Source organism: Heterodontus francisci, chromosome 36, assembly GCF_036365525.1.
Source record: "Heterodontus francisci isolate sHetFra1 chromosome 36, sHetFra1.hap1, whole genome shotgun sequence".
Classification (NCBI taxonomy): Eukaryota; Metazoa; Chordata; class Chondrichthyes; order Heterodontiformes; family Heterodontidae; genus Heterodontus; species Heterodontus francisci.
Window position 1 is genome coordinate 20,500,917 of NC_090406.1, and position 19,180 is coordinate 20,520,096.

Genomic DNA, 19,180 nt, shown 5'->3' on the forward strand with positions numbered 1-19,180 from the left:
TTCCACATCCCATCATCCAAGGTTCCTTCACCCTACCATCCCTTCCCTGCCTCATCGGGACAAACCTATCCAGCAGTCGCAGCAAGTGCTCCCTAAACAACCTCCACATTTCTGTCGTGCATTTCCCTGAGAACATCTGTTCCCAATTTATGCGCCCCAGTTCCTGCCTAATAGCATTGTAATTCCCCCTCCCCCAATTAAATATTTTCCCATCCCGTCTGCTCCTGTCCCTCTCCATGACTATAGTCAAGGTCAGGGAGTTGTGATCACTATCACCGAAATGCTCTCCCACCAAGAGATCTGCCACCTGGCCTGGTTCGTTGCCAAGCACCAAGTCCAACATATTCTCCCTCTAGTCAGCCTATCTACATATTGAGTCAGGAAATATTCCTGGACACACCCGACAAAAACTGCTCCATCCAAACTATTTGCACTAAGGAGGTTCCAATCAATATTAGGGAAGTTGAAGTCACCCATGACAACAACCCTGTTACTTCTGCACCTTTCCAAAATCTGCCTCCCAATCTGTTCCTCCATGTCTCTGTTGCTATTGGGGGGGTCTATAGAAAACTCCCAACAAAGTGACTGCTCCTTTCCTGTTTCTGACTTCCACCCATAATGACTCAGTAGACAAACCCTCCTCGACGACCTCCCTTTCTGCAGCCGTGATACTATCCCTGATTAACAATGCCACTCCCCCACCTCTTTTACCTCCCTCCCTATTCCTTTTGAAACATCTAAACCCCGGAACATTCCTGCCTTTGTGATATCCACATCTCCGTAATGGCCACAACATCGTAGCTCCAAGTACTGCTGCAAACTACTGATCAAGTAACATACTGCAGGAGTATCTTCACTGGCTACTGAGGTGCATACCATGGAGCCTTAGGGGCCATACAAATAAAGTTTAAAGTTCTAATTTACATACATCTCAAGCTGCTGGTATTAACAGATATTGGTGTTCTGATTTAGGATTTAGCCGCTAGTGAGGCAATGACACCAAGAACAGGCCTTTTCAAACCTCCAGAGAGAGGGCGAAAGAGACAGGTAAAGAGAGACAGATGTATGCGAGAAGAGAAAGAAGCCATAATTCAGATTGGCAAAGGTCTCTAGTATTTGAGAAACTGATGTTTAGTGGAATCAAATGCTTACTCAGAACAAATGAAACATCAATCAGATCTACTTATCTATTTGAAGAATTCATTAAAGGATACAAAATTAATTTTTAAAATTCATTTTACATGATTTTCAGGAAAGTGTGCAGAAAATAAGGCACCATAAGATTTTACTGTACACCAACAATCATAAAAAGGGAGCATTTAAAAATCCTACTGTAAAATCTGGTGCATCAACCATATTCTCACAACCTGAAGGTTTAGGGGTGCGACTGTGTTCCACTGAAAAACATTATCTTCTATTCTGCATAAAAGTTAGATTCAACATTTATACATACACGATGTGACGACTGCAATTTGTTTCACAATACTCCAAACTGATTGGCCTTTTAGATTTTAGGATGAAATGTGCAAGCACACCTTTGTTTAAAGCTGCTATTTTAGTACACAGATGGAATTTAAAAATAGTTTGTATGAATCACTCCTTTGTAACCAGTGATTCAGAGATAGAGGGGTTGGGAGGGAGAGATGTAAGACAGGACAGAGAGGGAGGGAAAGATAGAAAAGAAAGCAACAATTTACATTTATATAGCACTTTTAACATAGAAAAATGTCCCAAGGCGCTTCACAAAGTGCAGTCAAATATATGGATGCTAAGTCAAAGGGGCGATGACTCTATAAGGAGATATTGAGAGAGGTAACCTAACATTTGCTCAAAGAAGTGGGTTTTAAAGATGGTCTTGAAGAGAATCTGCATACTTAGCTTTATTCTATGCATATTCAGTACTCTGCATGGGTATGTCATCAATTTTCACTGGTGAAGCATTTCAAAATGTGTGATCTTCACACTTACTACAGTGTAGAGGTCTGAAACTGTAAAAATAACACTACTAAAAACACAACACTCACAGTTCATCATTTTGGAGTGTTTCAAACAGGGAGCCTGCTGACATGTACATTTCCTGCTATTCCAGTTATTCCCAAGGGCCTTGCCTTCTCAATCTAAAAAGAACAGAGAATCTGCATGGTAAGCTTTATTCTGTGAGTACAGTACCCTGCATCAGAAGACTGTTAGTGCTGCAGTAAAAAGTGTTCTGCAGTCATTAGATTTTAAGTGAAAACTGGCACCAAAAATATGTCTGCTTTACATGAATCAAATAGATAAAAAATATATTTTTAAAACTGTATATCCCATCTTATTATACTCCTCTCCTATTAATTTCCCCAAAGGTATCCCTTAGGAAGGATAGCTGGACAGACCAGACAGGCAGTAACGCCTTCTCTGCTGACTCCATGACTAGGCAGCAGGAGACATCAATTGCCTGGAATGATTTAACAGTGTATCTCCATCTGACAGCTCAGCAGCAATTGCTCAAAGACTGAGGGAATACGAACATACGAATTAGGAGCAGGAGTAGGCCATTCGGCCCTTCAAGCCTACTCCACCATTCATTAAGTTCGGCTGAACTGATTACTCCACATTTCCAACTACCCAGATAACCTTCCACCTCCTTGCTTATCAAGAATCTATCTACCTCTGCCTTAAAAATATTCAAAGACTCTGCTTCCACTGCCTTTTGAGGAAGAGAGTTCCAAAGACTCACAACCCTCAGAAAAAATTTCTCCTCATCTCTGCCTTAAATGGGCGACCCCTTATTTTTAAAAGGTGACCCCTAGTTCTAGATTCTCCCACAAAGGGAAACATCCTTTCCACATCTACCCTGTCAAGACCCCTCAGGATCTTATATGTTGCAATCAAGACACCTCTTACTCTTCTAAATTCCAGTGGATACAAGCCTGGTCTGTCCAATCTTTCCTCGTTGAGTTTGTGTAACAGGAGTTGTCAACTGAAAACCATATGACATTCTTACTGACTTAAGTAACTAAACAAACCCTCTGCATCCAATCCATCCAGCGATTCAAACTCACCAATAACATATCTTGAATTCAAAATACTCAATTCGTTAACTTGTTTTGAGAATTCATTGAATATGTCAATTATAACTAACTGGTTAGATTTAAACACTCATTGTGCTGTAAGGTCTCCAGTCACCGGTCATTCATAACTGGAAATATGTACCCGATTATTAACAGTAATTCTCGTCATTGATCATTCAAATTTAACACTCCAAGCCAATAAAAACAAATAATAATCTGGAAGCTGGAACTGACCAACTGAGTTAGATGCTGACATGGCAAGTTCGCCGAGTGAAGGCAAGGAAAATAGTTTGGCTTGAATAGGAGTTTGGCACTGAAAGCATCAGCATAAATCTGCAAGGCCAGACAAGTATATGAACGCTGATAATGTATTCTTGACATTCAAATAGATTGTGTAGGCAAGAAGCAATCAAGTTGTGAGAGGCCAGCAGAGTGAAAGGCAGATGAATGAGTATCTCTTTGGATTGAATGAGTTCCACTGAAATCCCAACAAATGCACAACACCCTTAACTGCAGCACAATAAAAGTCAGTTAGTCTTCCTTCAATTGTTGGTGAACTATTAGGGTATAGAATACCAGATCAAACTACTAAACACTTAGAGAAACTAAGGGCTAGAAACATCACAGTGGTGCAATAGTAAGTGTGCCTGATACTGGGGATAAAGGTATCTCATTCAGAATCGTTACCCCGCAACCAACTCGTATTATACTTAACCCCAGACTTAATTGGTTTATTGATATCAATACACTTTATGTACAATTAATAATTCTTTTCAGCAAATTATTCTGACCACTAACACCAACAGACATGACCCACCAGTAATTAACCCTGGCGACGACAGCTCAAAATGTTCCAATGACCCAAAGCAAATTTGGAACAGTGGAATTTACAATTGTACAACTCATTGTTTTTCACAATTCAAGTGGACCAAAAAGCAGAAAGGTAGTCCATTTCCTAGTACTGGCAAGACAGAACTTAAACAGCAAACAAAAAACAAAAATCTCTTGAAAATAATTAATATACTGCTAGAAAAGATATTGAATCCACATGTTAATGCTCTTGTATCTTTTGCTTACTTTAGCTATATTAAAATATACACCACTTACATCCACAGTGTGTGTATGAGATATGCAACCATGCCCAATGTGTATGGGATATACAGCCCTTGTACAAGTGCAATTTGTGGGCCATTTACCAAATCTGCTCTCCAGGTTTTGGCTCTACATTCTCCATTTTGCAATGGAACCCCTCTGCATCGCTAGTGCCAGTGTGCCTTCAACATTGCCTGCAGAAATGCTCACCATGGTCAAGACAACAAATATCAAACATTTTACAATCCACCAGAAAAGGTCAGGTCACACGCTGTACAAATATCTAGAGGCAAACCTGGAAGCATTAATTTTACAAACTACACTGTTTTACAGAGGTTTTCAAATCTAATTTGAAGTGAATTCTGCAATAAAAAGTATTTAAGGGGCCACTAATGCCAGCAGGCCAATTTGCCGGTAGGTTCAGTGTTAGGAACAGCTAGTGCTGGTGGGGAACAGAAAATGCAGTAGTGCATGAAATACAGGCTGCAAAGCAAACTTACTAGAGTATTCGGCGACAGACCATTAGTGCCCCTGGTTGCTGAGTGGATAAATACACCATATGCTGTGGTACTAAGCCACAATCACCACACAGTCCCAGGTTTGATCCTTGATCTGTAGTGATTTTGCTGGACTCAGTTGGGGCAGCAGTAGGTCTGCTGTCATTAGACTTAATGCCACAGTCATAAGGGAGAAAAATCAGCAAGGGTACCTACTCCTCATCACTAACCAATTATTACCCTGGCTGGAAGGCATGTGCGTGTGGACACTGAACAAGGACAGCATTGGGATCAGCTGTGACATACGCCATACTCAATCAACTTGCTGACACACACTGTGCAGGCTCGTAAGAATAATGGTTACCTAGATGAGGTATTGGAGTGTTACCAGCACTCATGGAACTCTACTCTGCATGAATCAGTGTCTCTGGAAGAGCAGGGTGAAGATTGGAAGAGAAAATAAAATGTTGCTTTTGATGTTGTCCATGATGATTCGATTATAGCCAGTACCAGTTTGAGAGATCATCTCTGCATTTGGACCTTGTCACTACAGTAACATTATGGGCTTTTCAGTTTGTGTGACATTCTGATAATTCCATCACACACCCCTCACCATGTGATGACTCACCCTGTTAAGTGGCAACACAGTATAGTTTGATGCCAGCACTCATTAATCATGGAGCTGCATTCTCCTTGTGCATTTTCTTGCATGCGCTGAGTACGACAGCAATGGGCACTGCGTGGGTACAACTTAAGGGGGTGGGTTGTTAATTCAAGGGCTGAGTCATCAAATTGAGTGGGAAAAAACTGAGGGGGTGGCCTTAGTCTCACAGCAACCTGAAACAGTCCACAGTTACCATAGCAACAGCTCCCTGATGCAGGGATGATCTCTAGGAGCAAGCATCAGTAAAATCTCTATCCAGCTCAGTATCGACAGGACTGAGCACAGAGAATAACATGTTAAATAAATCACACCGGAAACAACTAAAATCAGACAAACAGAATCAGTACTATTCTGTCATAAAACAGGACACCGCAGGTACACGGTAAACTGAAGGGGTATGCCACTCCTCAGATTATCTTACTGGAAGGAAAAAATTAAAACTGATCATTCAAGGAGCCGCCTGCTCTGCACCCAGCTGGCTACTGCTGAGACTCAAGAGATGTTTTAACAGCAAGCATGGTTATATTTTAGAACTTCTTGATTCAAGAGATACTGAGATAATACTGCATGCATTAAGCATTTCAGTACACAACCACATAGCTCCTAAGAAGCAGACAGCAGTTATAGCAGCTTCTTTACACAGTTTATTCACAGGACTTTGCTGAGAGCAGAGATTCCGCACATTTGTCAGGCACCAGCAAGGAAAAAAATCAAAACAGTTTAAGGAAGAGCACTGAACCCAAAAAGGACATGAATAAAAAGGATAAGAACACATTACTTTCCTCTTGTAAAATCTGACAGCCTCATGATGAGAGTATCATACTCTTCATTATGGCCTTCAGAACAGTACTCCAAGGGAATAACAGTTTCAGTAATTCCACCTGATTAATTCAAAACACAAACATCAATTACTAAGTTGGCATGCTACAACAAGGGAACCGACTGATGAGAGAGTTGGAATGCACATCCTGGCAAGATACCCGAGCGACATGTTTAGCTCTGTCATGCCAGGTTGCAGATGGAGAGTGCAGAACATTCCCAACAAACAAGGTGAAGGATCCAGGTTTGTGAAAATACACAGAAATTCATAGAAAGTACAACACAGACAGTCCATCCAGCCAGTGTCGGCATTTACTCTCCACATGAGTGTACAGTTTCAATCACATTTACTGATCTTGTTGCCATATCCCTTCAGCCTCTTTGCTTCATCCACCTATTCAATCTAACCTTCAATGATGATATAACTTTTGCCTCAACCATCAAGTTTCTCCTATTCTGTTCTAAATCTCCTTCCATTTGATCTCATATCTATAGCCCCTTGTTCTTGACCCCTCAACTACTACAAACAGTCTGCATCCTTTCATAATTTTAAACATTTCTAGAACATTGCAGATTAAGAGGCAATATAATAATAAAAAAACACTTATAATTACGAAGAAAGATTGGGAATATTATGTTCTCATAGCAGGTAGAATTCTGGTGAATCTCCACTTTATCTTCACTGATACCTCAATATCCTTCTTAATAGTATGTAGTCCAATGATGCAAACAGCATTCAAATGAAAAATGTTAATGTTTTATATAAGCTTATTATCGACCGTTTTTTATAATCTACACCCCAGAGATAAAACCTAAAATTCTATTAGCATCTTTCTTACAAAGCAGAGGCGCTACCTTTAACGTTATGTGGACATCTACCCTATCAAATCCCTCTGATCTTCCACAGCAATGAGCCTATTTCAATTAAGAGTATAATTACTGATTTTTTTTAATGTATCAAAATGTTTCACCTTGACCTAATGACACTGAATTTTAACTACTGCCTTTAAACCTATTCCCCCATCTTATTCCTTTGGTCTTCTAAAGAATTAACTATACCTTCTCTTTTGGGGTCATCTGCAAATTGTGACACCACTCCCTCTAGGTCTATATCCAAGTCCCTAATATACAGTGAACAAAAGTGGCACCAGAACTGAACCCCGACGGACACCATCATCGATACCCAATCAGACTCAAAAACTGCACTTATGTGCCTTGTTTTATTTCTAGAAGGATCACATACCAGTATCACTGGATCACAGGATAAAAATCAAATGTACAGGAGCTTTTCAAAATTCCCACAACTTCTCCAAAATGGCTGTTGGTGGAATCCTGTAAGAATCTGAAATATTGCCGCACTCCATCACTCAGTTATATAATGTCTATGGCTCAAGCAGCTATCTTCCTAATCTAAGTGGCATGCAATACCCCTGCCCTGCACAGCTGAGTCAGAAAGGTGCTAATTGGTTTCATAGAAAACCACTTTTTGCTTTATTATGTCAATATACAATGATCTGGTGTCCTTGTCCAGAGCTGAGCTACATGAATCACAAAAAGTTGGCATGCGGTACAGAAAGTAATTAGGAAGGCAAATAGAATGTTGCCCTTTACTGTAAGGGGGATACAGTATAAAAAGTAGGCAAGTCTTGCTAAAACTGTACAGGGCATTGGTGAAACCACACCTAGAGTACTGCGTACAGTTTTGGCCTTAAGGAGGGACATCCTTGCATTGGAGGTAGGTCAAAGAAGGTTCACTAGGTCGAATCCCGGGATGAAGGAGTTGTCTTGTGAGGAAAGGTTGAAGATTTTGAGGGGGCTTAACAGGGTAGATGCTGAGAGGATGTTTCCCCTCATTGGGGAATCTAGAACTGAGGGGCAGAGCTTCAGAATTAGGGGTCTCCCATTTAAGACGGACATGGAGAAATTTCTTCTCTCAAAGGGTCGTTAATCTTTGTAATTCTGTGCCCCAGACAGCAATGGAGGCTGGGTCATTGAATATATTCAAGGCTGAGCTAGACAGATGTTTGATCTGCAAGGGAGTCAAGGGTTATGGGGGGGGCAGGCAGAAAAGTAGAGTTAAGGCCACAATCAGATCAGCCATGATCTTATTGAATGGTGCAGCAGGCTCAAAGGGTCAAATGGCCTACTCCTGTTCCTATTTCTTATGTTCTTATGTAGCTATTGAAAATAAAATCTTGTCTCAGCACTTGGCATGATCTATAGCATTCAACACGTGCACTGACTTGAAGGGCAATGATCACCTAATATTTGAGTCACCTCAGATCACTCTCATTATCATGAACTCTCTACGTATGGAATTCTTTTCCCACAATTGTGAATTAATGGACAGCTTCAGAGAACTGTGGAAATGGTGACTGATATCTCTCCAAGCTTGTGACCTCAATCAGCTGCTGAGATCACACCACAAAGGAAAGGTAGCAGAGCTATGGAACAGGAATAAGCACCCCTGTTCCACGTCCACCCACAAATTTTACAGGGTCTTAAATCTACTCCACAAACTCCACAATACAAGCAGCTCTCTTTCCTAATTTTAGGAAAGCTATACAACATGACACGACTCACATCAAGACACCTCACTCTATCAGAAGAACTGCCCTGAATATATATCATCCAGAAAATATATACAAGTAATCCACGTAATCTCTCTTCCCCCACAATAAAGACTGTGTATCCTTAAATTTTCTGTTTTGTATTAAACTTACTTCAGTGCAGCACATACCTATTTAATGTACACCTCTGAGTAGGCTTGCATTCCACATTTCACATAGCTCCCTTCTGTGTTACATGAATACTGTCTGATTGCATTAAATTAAGAAAACATCTGAAACAGCTTAAAAATGGGAAAATCTTCAATTTCAGTTAAAAGGGTAGTACATGTCAGAATGGAAGAGCCAAGCCATCAGTCAATGTCCATCAAGGACAGGGATGCATTCTGCTGGAATGGAGTTGCACAAGTTATTGTCTGCATCCTGGGATTTCACTCAAGCAATCTTCATGCGACTGCCTTGGCAGCAAGTGTAGGCACAAGAGTGCATCACAGCCAAGACCATTCCTATCCCAACCGGACCTCTACTTTTTAGCAACAGTCACTGTACAATAAAAAAAAAATCACAAACCTTGGCTGATTCCTCCATCCTTCTTAGGGGTGCAGAGGCCAACTGTAGGATACCTACTGTTGCATCAGCTGAGATTAGGTGACTCAGCCTAATTCAAAGATTGAATTTGGGACTGTGAGATCTGTACGGTTCAGCAGTATATCACATCTAACTATTTGAGCCACTGGAAGAATTCCAGGTTATTCCCTTCCCAGGATTTGACTGAATCTCCAATTGCCTGATCTGCAACAAAACTATTTTTAAACAGTAAAATATTCTTTTGCACAAATCAGGCATTACTAAACTCCAGTGATATACAGAAACCATTAGAAATTAAAATTGAAAAATAAATGTACCACAAAAGAGAGCTTAAATATTTATGGCATAAAAGTGCTTCGTTTCACAAAAACAAGAAACACGTGTGGTCATATCAAGCCAGTCTCTTTAAAACACCCCACTATCAATTTCTCTATCTTTGGCTACTGATAACCAGTAGATCTATTAAAATAAACAAATATCCTTTTAGCAGTAAATTCATGTTGGTATGCTTATTGTGCATAATGCAACCTCACGGATCCAGCTTTGGACAGTGGGTGAGCGCTCACTGATACTGTTAAGTGTGAGAATTAAATCAATGCCTGTAGCATCAAAGCAGGATAATGAGAATGCACCACCGTATCACTAACAGAATGTTGTCCTGCAGCTCAATCTCCTCAAAGTGAAGGCTATTTCAAACCCTTCCGCTACTACAGTTTAATCAGCCACTAAAAGTCTGAAAATACTTAAAATATTTTTCAGTAAAATGATCAGACCTCTAGAACACACTTGCTGTCAGCAGATAAAGAATGTCTATCGGCTGGCTGCATTAAAGCATCAAAACCAGAAAAATATAGAGCACTTCAGGCTTAAATTAGGATGTTATATTTAAGTAGTATGTTTTCATGTGGAACTCCATGCAAAAGCTTTAACTTGGAAAATTGATTATTACATTATCCGAGGTTCACAATTGAGCAATGCCTGCTATAAATTTAGTTACTGGAGAAGTGGTGGGGTGTCAGGATTGGGCTCAATTGAGATATTTCCCACAATTGAACATCCAGCCAACATTCCATAAAAGTTCATATGCAAATAATTTCTTGGAGGAGGCACCAAAGAATTAATACCAGTCAACATCTTCAGACAAACAGGATGTTTGAAAATACTCTAGTTGAATTGAGTGAACTTCTACTTTTTAAGAATAGTATTGAGCAGAGGTATACAAAAGATAAATATTACTGACATTATAAAATAATCACATTTTTAAGTAATTAAAAAGGTTAAAAAAATGAATAATGTTCTAAACTTTACAGCTTTGTGCCCAAATTTGCAGTTCTTTCATCTGATGGATTGGCCAGACTTGCCAAAAATGTTGTTGATGTGTCTAAACTGGCAGTGAAGTATCTCTAGTGTATTTATGCAGGCTTCTGTACATCTATTTGTGTACTTCCTCTGCAGAGTCTTATTCTCAGTCAACTGTCACATAAGCTCAGATGTGATCTCGAGCATCATGTTAAAAGGGTCAGAGGTGAGATTTCAATCACAGTTTCTATTAGAAGCAGCAGAGAATCAACAACTTGATCTCAAGTTGGACACAGATCATCCAGACACAAATGACAAGTTGCAAAACACACTAAAGTTGAATACAAATGCATAAAATATTCACGCATCCCCTGAAAGTTGAACTTGGAAGGGAGTGCTTGGCCCTTAACCATATCTGGCATTTTTGAAATGTCAACCTCTGGTTAGACATCTCAATACAATAATTTACTGTGTAATTTACGTTATTTTCTCTGATCCTACAATATTAATTATCCCAAGCAGTTCTTCCTGCATCCTAGCCAACATTGTTCCTTCAACCATTGCTACCAAGAAAACAGAATAACTGGTCATCTATTTAACTGTGGGATGTTGCTGCAACAATCAACTTTGAAAGTCTTTCATTATGTAAAGCACTTTGAGATATTTTGATCCAAGTGCTGTATAAATGTATTATAATTATAACAAACACACAGAAGCATTCTGGTATCAAATCTTACAATATACCACAATCTGCTTTTCATCTCTGAACTGTCCTGAAACACTATTAGAAAAATCTCCTCAAAAATTATTTAAAATATTTTAGATCAAACAATTGAAGGGAACATGAATATTAAAATAATTTCCTCTGTAAGCAGTCCACGTAGATTCTAGTGGATTCCAGTCCATGAACCCCACCTACTTTTCACATTCAAGATGTAACCTGTGTAATCGTGGTGTTGCCGTGAATGACCTGCTGTTCAGCAATATATAATGAACAAATCACAAAAATATACAACCCTCCAAAATAACTTCAGTTCGTTTTCTCAGGCATGAATATGTAACAGCAAATCTTAATTATAAATATAACCTCAATAAACCAACAGGAAACACAGGAACACAATAAGTAGTGCTTTTTACTTGACGAATAAAGGTTAAAGCAGCAATAGACTATTGTTATTTATAATTTTTATATGAACTGATTGAACTACAAAACCTACTTCCCAGGAGCCCAATAAATGAAAAGGCAATGTTGAAATGCTATCCCTTTGCAATTTATTTTACAACAAAGTTTAATTTGGACACCTATACTGCTTTTATGCATTCAATGAACACCCGCCTCATCCACTAACCGCCCCCGCCCACCCCACCACCCATGTTTCCTAGTCAAGGAATGGAGGTCAGTGTTGTAACAACACAGATCACACAATCCAGCTCTCAATCCTCACTCTGAATTAACTCTGCCAAAAAGTAGGATTTGTGAAATAACAGTACAACATATTCAGAATTTTGATAAATTCCCCTGTCAAATCATGAAAAAGTCATAGTTTGACATCACAATTATAGCTTAGATTTCCTTCAATATCTAGCTGGATGTGCCCACTTAATGTAACAATTAAGCTTGGCTGTTCCTATTAATTGAAATAAACCTTTTCCATTTTCAGTCACTATATTACATTAATAAAAAAATCAAGTTGATCATTAATCGATTAGATTCTCCTCGTACCTCATTGCTGATGGACACCTCATGTATTATGAAGGACTAGCCTTGTAGAGGCTAGTTAAAGACAAAGGATCCTTTTTAAAAATAAGTTAATCTGTCCATTTCATTTTTTTAAATTTAAAATAGTGAGCACTGCTGAAGAGATCAACCTGAAGGTATTTCCTGATTCGACGGTCTGAGACAGCTGAATCAACATGCACATTGTTGAAATTGCATTATTACTATTTTCCCTGTATCCATTCATGTGGGCGTTTTAGCTGCCACTCAGACCCAAGTCCATCACTGCTATTTCCACGTTTTATTTTCTACCCCTTTTTTAAAAAATTTCTTTTTTCCCTTTCTAGACCTCACTCTCCTATTGTCACGCCTCCTTTCATTTCTCCCCTCTCAAGTACTCTATCCTCAAACTACTACCCCAAACTGCAGCACTCCAACATTTCTACTCTCCTGCTGCCAACCCAGACTTGACTCCCTCTTAGATAAGCCCACAGCTTTCCTCTGCGCCTCTCTGGGCACCCTCCAAAAGGCCCAAAGCACTCTTTGCTGCCTCCTTATAAGCAGCTACACAAACTGCCCCACCTTACTCTCACACTGACCTTCCTGCTCAGTGCATATGCCAAGGGCTAATCTTACCAATCTCCTTCTAGCACTGACCCTGTGGATTCTGCCAGCTGGTCGCCTATCACCGCCCCTCTTCGTATCTCCCTCCAGAATGTCCGTTCCCTTGTGAACAAGACCTTGACAGAGACCTTCTCTCATCACCAAATCACACCTTGGTCTGTTCCCCTACTTTCTCCTTTCAGCATCACACCTTGTTCCAACCCTCTCACCTTTAATTCAAAATGCTCTTTCTTTACCGCCCACCAAGCACCATAAAAATTTTCCTACCATGATATCTCACTGCTTGCCTCCCTCAGCCTCTCCACCAAGTGACATCTCAACCCTTGGTGATTTCAACCTCCATCTCAATTTATTGCGCTCTCACTCCTCTGGGTTCACTTGCCTCCTATCCTCCCTTAATCTCTCCTCCACATAAACTCCCCAACACCTATTCAAAGGCACCCTCTTGCCATCCTACATATCCTATTAACTCCCATCATGTCAACCACCAATTAGGCTATCTCTGATAGCTTCCTTGTATTGCTCTCCACCCACATTCCCCTTCTCGGTCCTAACCCTACTTACTTCAGTGTCGTCCTGGGAAAAGAATCTCTCACTTATTGACATAAATGCAGCTAACTAGCCTTTGGCCCTCTATTCATTACAACATTTCTGCAGCTACTAATCTGTTCAACCACATCCTCCCCTCCATCACTGATGCTCTAGTCCCAATTAAAACCATTACACTTTCTCACCCTGCCCATTCCCCTGATGCGGCCCTCATTTCCATTCCCTGATATCCAAGGGATGCACTTGAATGAATATGGCAGATAAATGGCTTAGCCATTCACCGCCAGATCTGGCTGAACCACATAAAGCACTCAGGTCCAGCTGTCATCAGCAAAAACTGCTCATTATTCCAGGAATCCTGGAATGCAATTCTTTTCTCAATTGCAAGCCATTTTCTTAAACCCTCTTCCCTGTCTCATCCAGCCTCACCTCCAAGTGCGAGGAGCTCATGGACTTCTTTGTCACTAAGATTGAGGTCATCTGATCAGCTGCCTCTGCTGTTTCCCTCTTCTTCTTCTGAAGGCTCCCCTCTGTCCTAGCCCTGAATTCGCATCTTCCTCTTGTTTCTCTATCCCCACCTTATGCCCTCTGAGTTTGTCCTGTCCATGACACCCACATCTTGATCCTTCAACCCTATCCCCACTAAACTGATCACCAAACTTCCCTCCCTGGCTCCCATGTTAGCCAATATTGTTAACTGTTCTCTCTTCTCAGGTATTGTCCCCCTCTTCTTCAAATCTGCCATCACCCCTCTCCTAAAAAAAAAACCCTTGACCCCATCATCCTTGCACCGGCCCATCTCCAACCTCCCTTCCCTCTCAAATCCTTGAATACGTCTCCTCCCAAAACAATGCCCATCTTTCCCAGAACTCTATGTTTGAATCCCTCCAAGCAGGTTTCCGACGGTGTCACAGTACCAAATCCGCTCCCATCAAAATCACAAATAACATCCCGTCTGACTGTGACAAGGTAAATGTATCCCTCCTCATCCTTCTCGACCCTTTAACACAGTTGGCCACATGAGCCTCCAACACCTCTCCACAATCGTCCAGCTAGGTGGAACTGCACTCACCTACTTCCACTCTCATCTATCTAGTCGTAGCCAGAGAATTACCTATAATTACTTTTCTTCCCGCTCCCGCAACATTAACTCTGATCTCCCCCAAGGACCTATCCTTGGCCCCCTCCTATTTCTCAACTACATGCTGCCCCTTGGCGACATTATCTGAAAACAAAGTCAGTTTCCAAAAATACGGTGACGACACCCAGCTCTACTGCACCACCACTTTTCTCAACACCTGCACTGTCTGTAAATTGTCTGACAGCGTGTCTGGCATCCAGTACTGGATAAGCTAACGTTTCCTCCAATTAAATATTGGGAAAACCAAAGCCATTGTCTTCGGTCCTTATGACAAACTCCATTCCATAGTCACCGACTCTATCCCTCACCCTGGCAAGGGTCAGAGACTGAACCACACTGCTTGTAACCTTGCTGTCGTATCAGAGCCCTAGGTGAGCTACCGACCACATATCCACCCCATGATCAAGACTGCCTATTTCCACCTCCATCACATTGCTGGACCCTGCCCCTGCCATGCTCATTTGCTGGAAAAACCTTCATCCATGCCTTGGTTACCTCTAAATGACTATTTCAACGCATTCATGGTCAGCCTCCAACATTCTTCCCTCCATAAACTTGAAGTCATCCAAAACATTGCTGTGTCCTAACTTGCACAAATTCCTGTTCACCCATCATCTGTGTTTGCTGACATACACTGCCTGGCAAGTAACGCATCACATTTAAAATACTCATCCTTGTATTCAAACCCTCCAGGGCCTCTCTCATCATTATCTCTAATGTCCTCCAATCTTACAACCCTCCTCCAATTCTGACCTCCCAAGCATCCCCATTTTAATCACTCCATCATGCTTTCAGCTTTCTAGGCCTTAAGCACTGGAATTCCCTTCCTAATTCCCACCCCACTTCCTTTCCTTCCTCCTTTAATGCTCCTTAAAACCTTCCTCTCTGGCCAAGGTTTCAGTTATCTATCCTAATATTTCCTTAGGTGGCTTGATGTCAATTTTGTTTGATAACACTCCTGTGAAGCGCCTTTAGATGTTTTACTATATTAAAAGCACGATATAAATACTTGGTGTTGTTGAAGAGTGTTGGCTTAACACTAACCATCAATGCTACTGGCCAACACAGACTGTTTCTTAGTCAGTTCATCCATTTAGGTCAACTGCACTTACCAATTGATTTGACAATCAACAAAAATTGATGCAGCAAAACAGTCCCTTTTCTGTATTTGAACATCAGTAATTATTTGATTTTTTTTCATTAAGAATGACTCTTAGGAGAACAGTGTCTTAAAATAGATTTGTTTAGGCTTGATTCAATTACCATACAATAATTGCTTCATAGGAATGGCTGAATGATAGGAGCATTTCTTGATCACGGGATGATAGGGCTTCCCTTAGGAATTATCTGCTGTAATATAATGGAACTTACTAAAAATGAATCCCCATAGCTCAAAGGGCAACTTTTCTAGACAAGTGATATATTATTTGTATCGCAGCTATTGAAATTCTCCAATCCACTACTCTAGCATAGAATCTGTTGAAGCATGATTAAATCTCAAAAGGTCTAAATGAAGGCACAACAGCAATATATTCCTTAGTAGAACTCAATGCAACACTTCCAAATTCATTTGCAGAATGTGGACCCCTACTGCGGATTACTACCCACTGACCAACCAGAACACAAAAAAGTGTGATCCAATGCCAGCTTCAACCTGATTACATCATCCAACAGTTCTCGGTCTACAACACTTTCCAATATCTACACAACCTCACATTGTACAGATTTAATTGTATGATTGAAAGTGGAAGCAAAAATCCCTGTGCTGACTCATGAAATTAATGCAGCAAATAACATAGCCACACAGACCAGGAGTGTCCCAGGTTGGATTGTTGGGCTGTGATTAATTATCTGATCTCAGCCAGGAGTGAACAAAAAATTACAATTGGCCACAAACCCCTAATTAGAGTGGGAAAAATGGTTTCCACTCCCATGAATATAACCATTTAGGTGAAGTACCCATGGAACCACAAGGAATCAATGCCTTCAGCAGAGAAAGGAAGAAAACAGTTGAACAGGTCAAGTACTTGTGGTAGAAATAATATTAATTTTTCTAAAGTTCTTTTGTAATATTTAAGTCATGCCGATGTTAGAAAACGCTTAAAATATACGTATTTCTAAAGATGATCTTAGTTGACAAACTTGTAAACAAAACCTGCAGTTTACTGCGATTTTATAGGGTGCAGTTTCAGTCACATTAATGCTATTTTGTATCAGACTTATGTCGGGTCACATTAGCACTACATCTGGAGTTATGTTGTTTTTCTGGATGGACAGATGTATAATGTTTTATCTATCACGTTACCACTGCACTGTACAACCAAAATATTGCTGCTACTCTACGTTGAACCCGTACAGTGGTTATGTTGCACTGTTATTCTGTGTGCTCAGCCCTCTAAACTGGTTCGCAATCCTGCTGCACCCGATGCAGGGTGTGGGAACCTGGGTTTCTGACCCACGAATGTCGAAGCGGCAACAGCTCACAGTACCTGGCAGTCGGGGAGCATCTGATAAACATGCAGGCGATCCTGTTTCCTCGGCTGGTGCGGATGAGGAAGATGTCGGTGCAGTCCAGCTCCCTCTGGCCGTACTGCCACTCGGCCCGCTCGGTGAAGCGCAGGGTCCAGCGGCTGCCCGACTCGTCGGCCACCGCCGCGTAGGTGGGCTCGGGGGGCAGGAAGGCCAGCTTGGCAGCGATCCGGCTGGGGCAGGGCGGGCAGCAGAAGAGGCAGCAGAGCTCGCTCAGCGACAGACCATTCATCCTGATGGCGGGCTAGCGGCGAGGAAAGATCCTGCTCGGCGGGGGGGCTACAGACGGCACCGCGATCAACCGGTGCCAAGCGGCGCGACTGACCGGAGCACCCCGAGACCGAGCGGCTACAGGGGAGTTGGCGGGGCCTATGGTTGCCAAATGGCTCCTCCGTCAAGTCACATCCTTTTCCTCCATTTCTGGCGATGAGCGAACACAGATCGCCGTTGACGGATGTGACGTGAGCTCCAGGAAGTGACGCGCTCCCTCCTCAGGCGTTGCCGCCTCAGCAGGAATTATCTGGGTCAAAGGTTGCCATGTTGGCCATTCTCCAGAGTGCAGTTCACCTGTAACGACATAGTTCTACATCTCAGCAGTGTTCCTCTGCTGCATTGTCACCCTTCATTTCCCTTTTTGTCCTTTCCCCTCCCCCTGTCTTTCTTGCTTACAAATACCTGCATTTATAAAGCACCTTTCACAACCACAGGACCGCCCAAAGCCCTTCACAACTGATGTGGTATTTCTGAAGTTCACTGTTGTAATGTAGCAAATGCAGCAGCCAATACAGCAAGCTCCCACAAACAGCAATGTTGTCATGACCAGATAATCTGTTTTTGGGATGTTGATTGAGGGATGAATATTGACCAAGACACCAGAGAAAACTCCCCCTGCTCTTTGAAATAGTGGGATCTTTTATGTCCACCCGAGAGGGCAGTCGGGACCTTAGTTTAACGTCTCATCCAAATGACAGCACTTCCGAAAGTGCAGCTCCCCCTCAGTATTGCACTGGAGTGTTAAAGCCTGTCTGCATCTCTGAACTTTCGTCAGTTCTGACAAAAAGATCACCTTTACAGATGCTGCCTGGGTATTTCCAGCATTTTCTGTTTATATTTGCTACTTTGCTCTTGTCAGGCTGCAATCCTATTTGTTTGCGCGTTTACACATACATACTAGAAATCGGGCCACAATTTGCTGTGGGAGGGTATCGAATGGCATTTACCATTAGTTGAGGTTGCACTTACACGTTTCAGTTTTTAATATCTTTTGCAGGGCAAGTTGCTGAAAGTGCAAGGTGATACCGTTGTGGTGAGGGAAATGGGATTTTAAAAAATTTGTTCTTGTTCATGGAATGTGGGCATCACTGGCTAGGCCAGCATTTATTGCCCATCCCTAATTGCCTTTGAGAAGGTAGTAGTGAGCTACCTTCTTGAACCGCTGCAGTCCTTGGGGTGTACGTACACCAACAGTGCTGTTAGGAAGGGAGTTCCAGGATTTTGATCCAGCGACAGTGAAGGAACGGCAATAAATTTCCAAGTCAAGATGGTGTGTGGCTTGGAGGGGAACTTGCAGGTGGTGGTGTTCCCATGCATCTGTTGCCCTTGTCCTTCTAGTTGATAGAGGTCGCGAGTTTGGAAGGTGCTGCCGAAGTAGCCTTGGTGAGTTTGGGACCTAAGTGAACAGGTCTAGCACCTGTATATCTCCTTAATAAGTTAGTGTGGGTGAATTCAAAGTCAAATCGGGTACAAAAAGAGAAATAAAGGGATTATGCATATGCTGCTCGAGGCACCTGAAGCTGTTTCCCCCTCATGACATTTTCCTCTTTATCTAATTCAAGCAAAATAATTGGAATACTTCCAGAGATTTCCATTCTCAAAATTCCATTAACTGCAACTTTTAATGCAACAGCAATTGAGAAGATTTCAGAAAAATCCTGTCTGCAAAATGAAGTGTTTTGTAATAATGCAGAAATACACACGAAAAGGAAATGTTGATGGCTAAATGCAAAAGCAGATAAATGCTCAATGGAAGAAGTAAACTGTT

General features: G+C 41.5%; 1 protein-coding gene across 1 annotated transcript in view; it reads right to left on the reverse strand.

Moving 5' to 3' along the window:
- LOC137351639 (alpha/beta hydrolase domain-containing protein 17B-like) overlaps positions 1-17,610 on the reverse strand; it is a 72,299-nt gene extending 54,689 nt beyond the window's left edge. The window contains exon 1 of the mRNA XM_068016290.1: positions 17,100-17,610. Within this exon, the coding sequence (XP_067872391.1) occupies positions 17,100-17,371 (272 nt within the window). The 5' untranslated portion in view covers positions 17,372-17,610. The remainder of the gene's footprint in view (positions 1-17,099) is intronic.
- Positions 17,611-19,180: the final 1,570 nt, after the last annotated feature.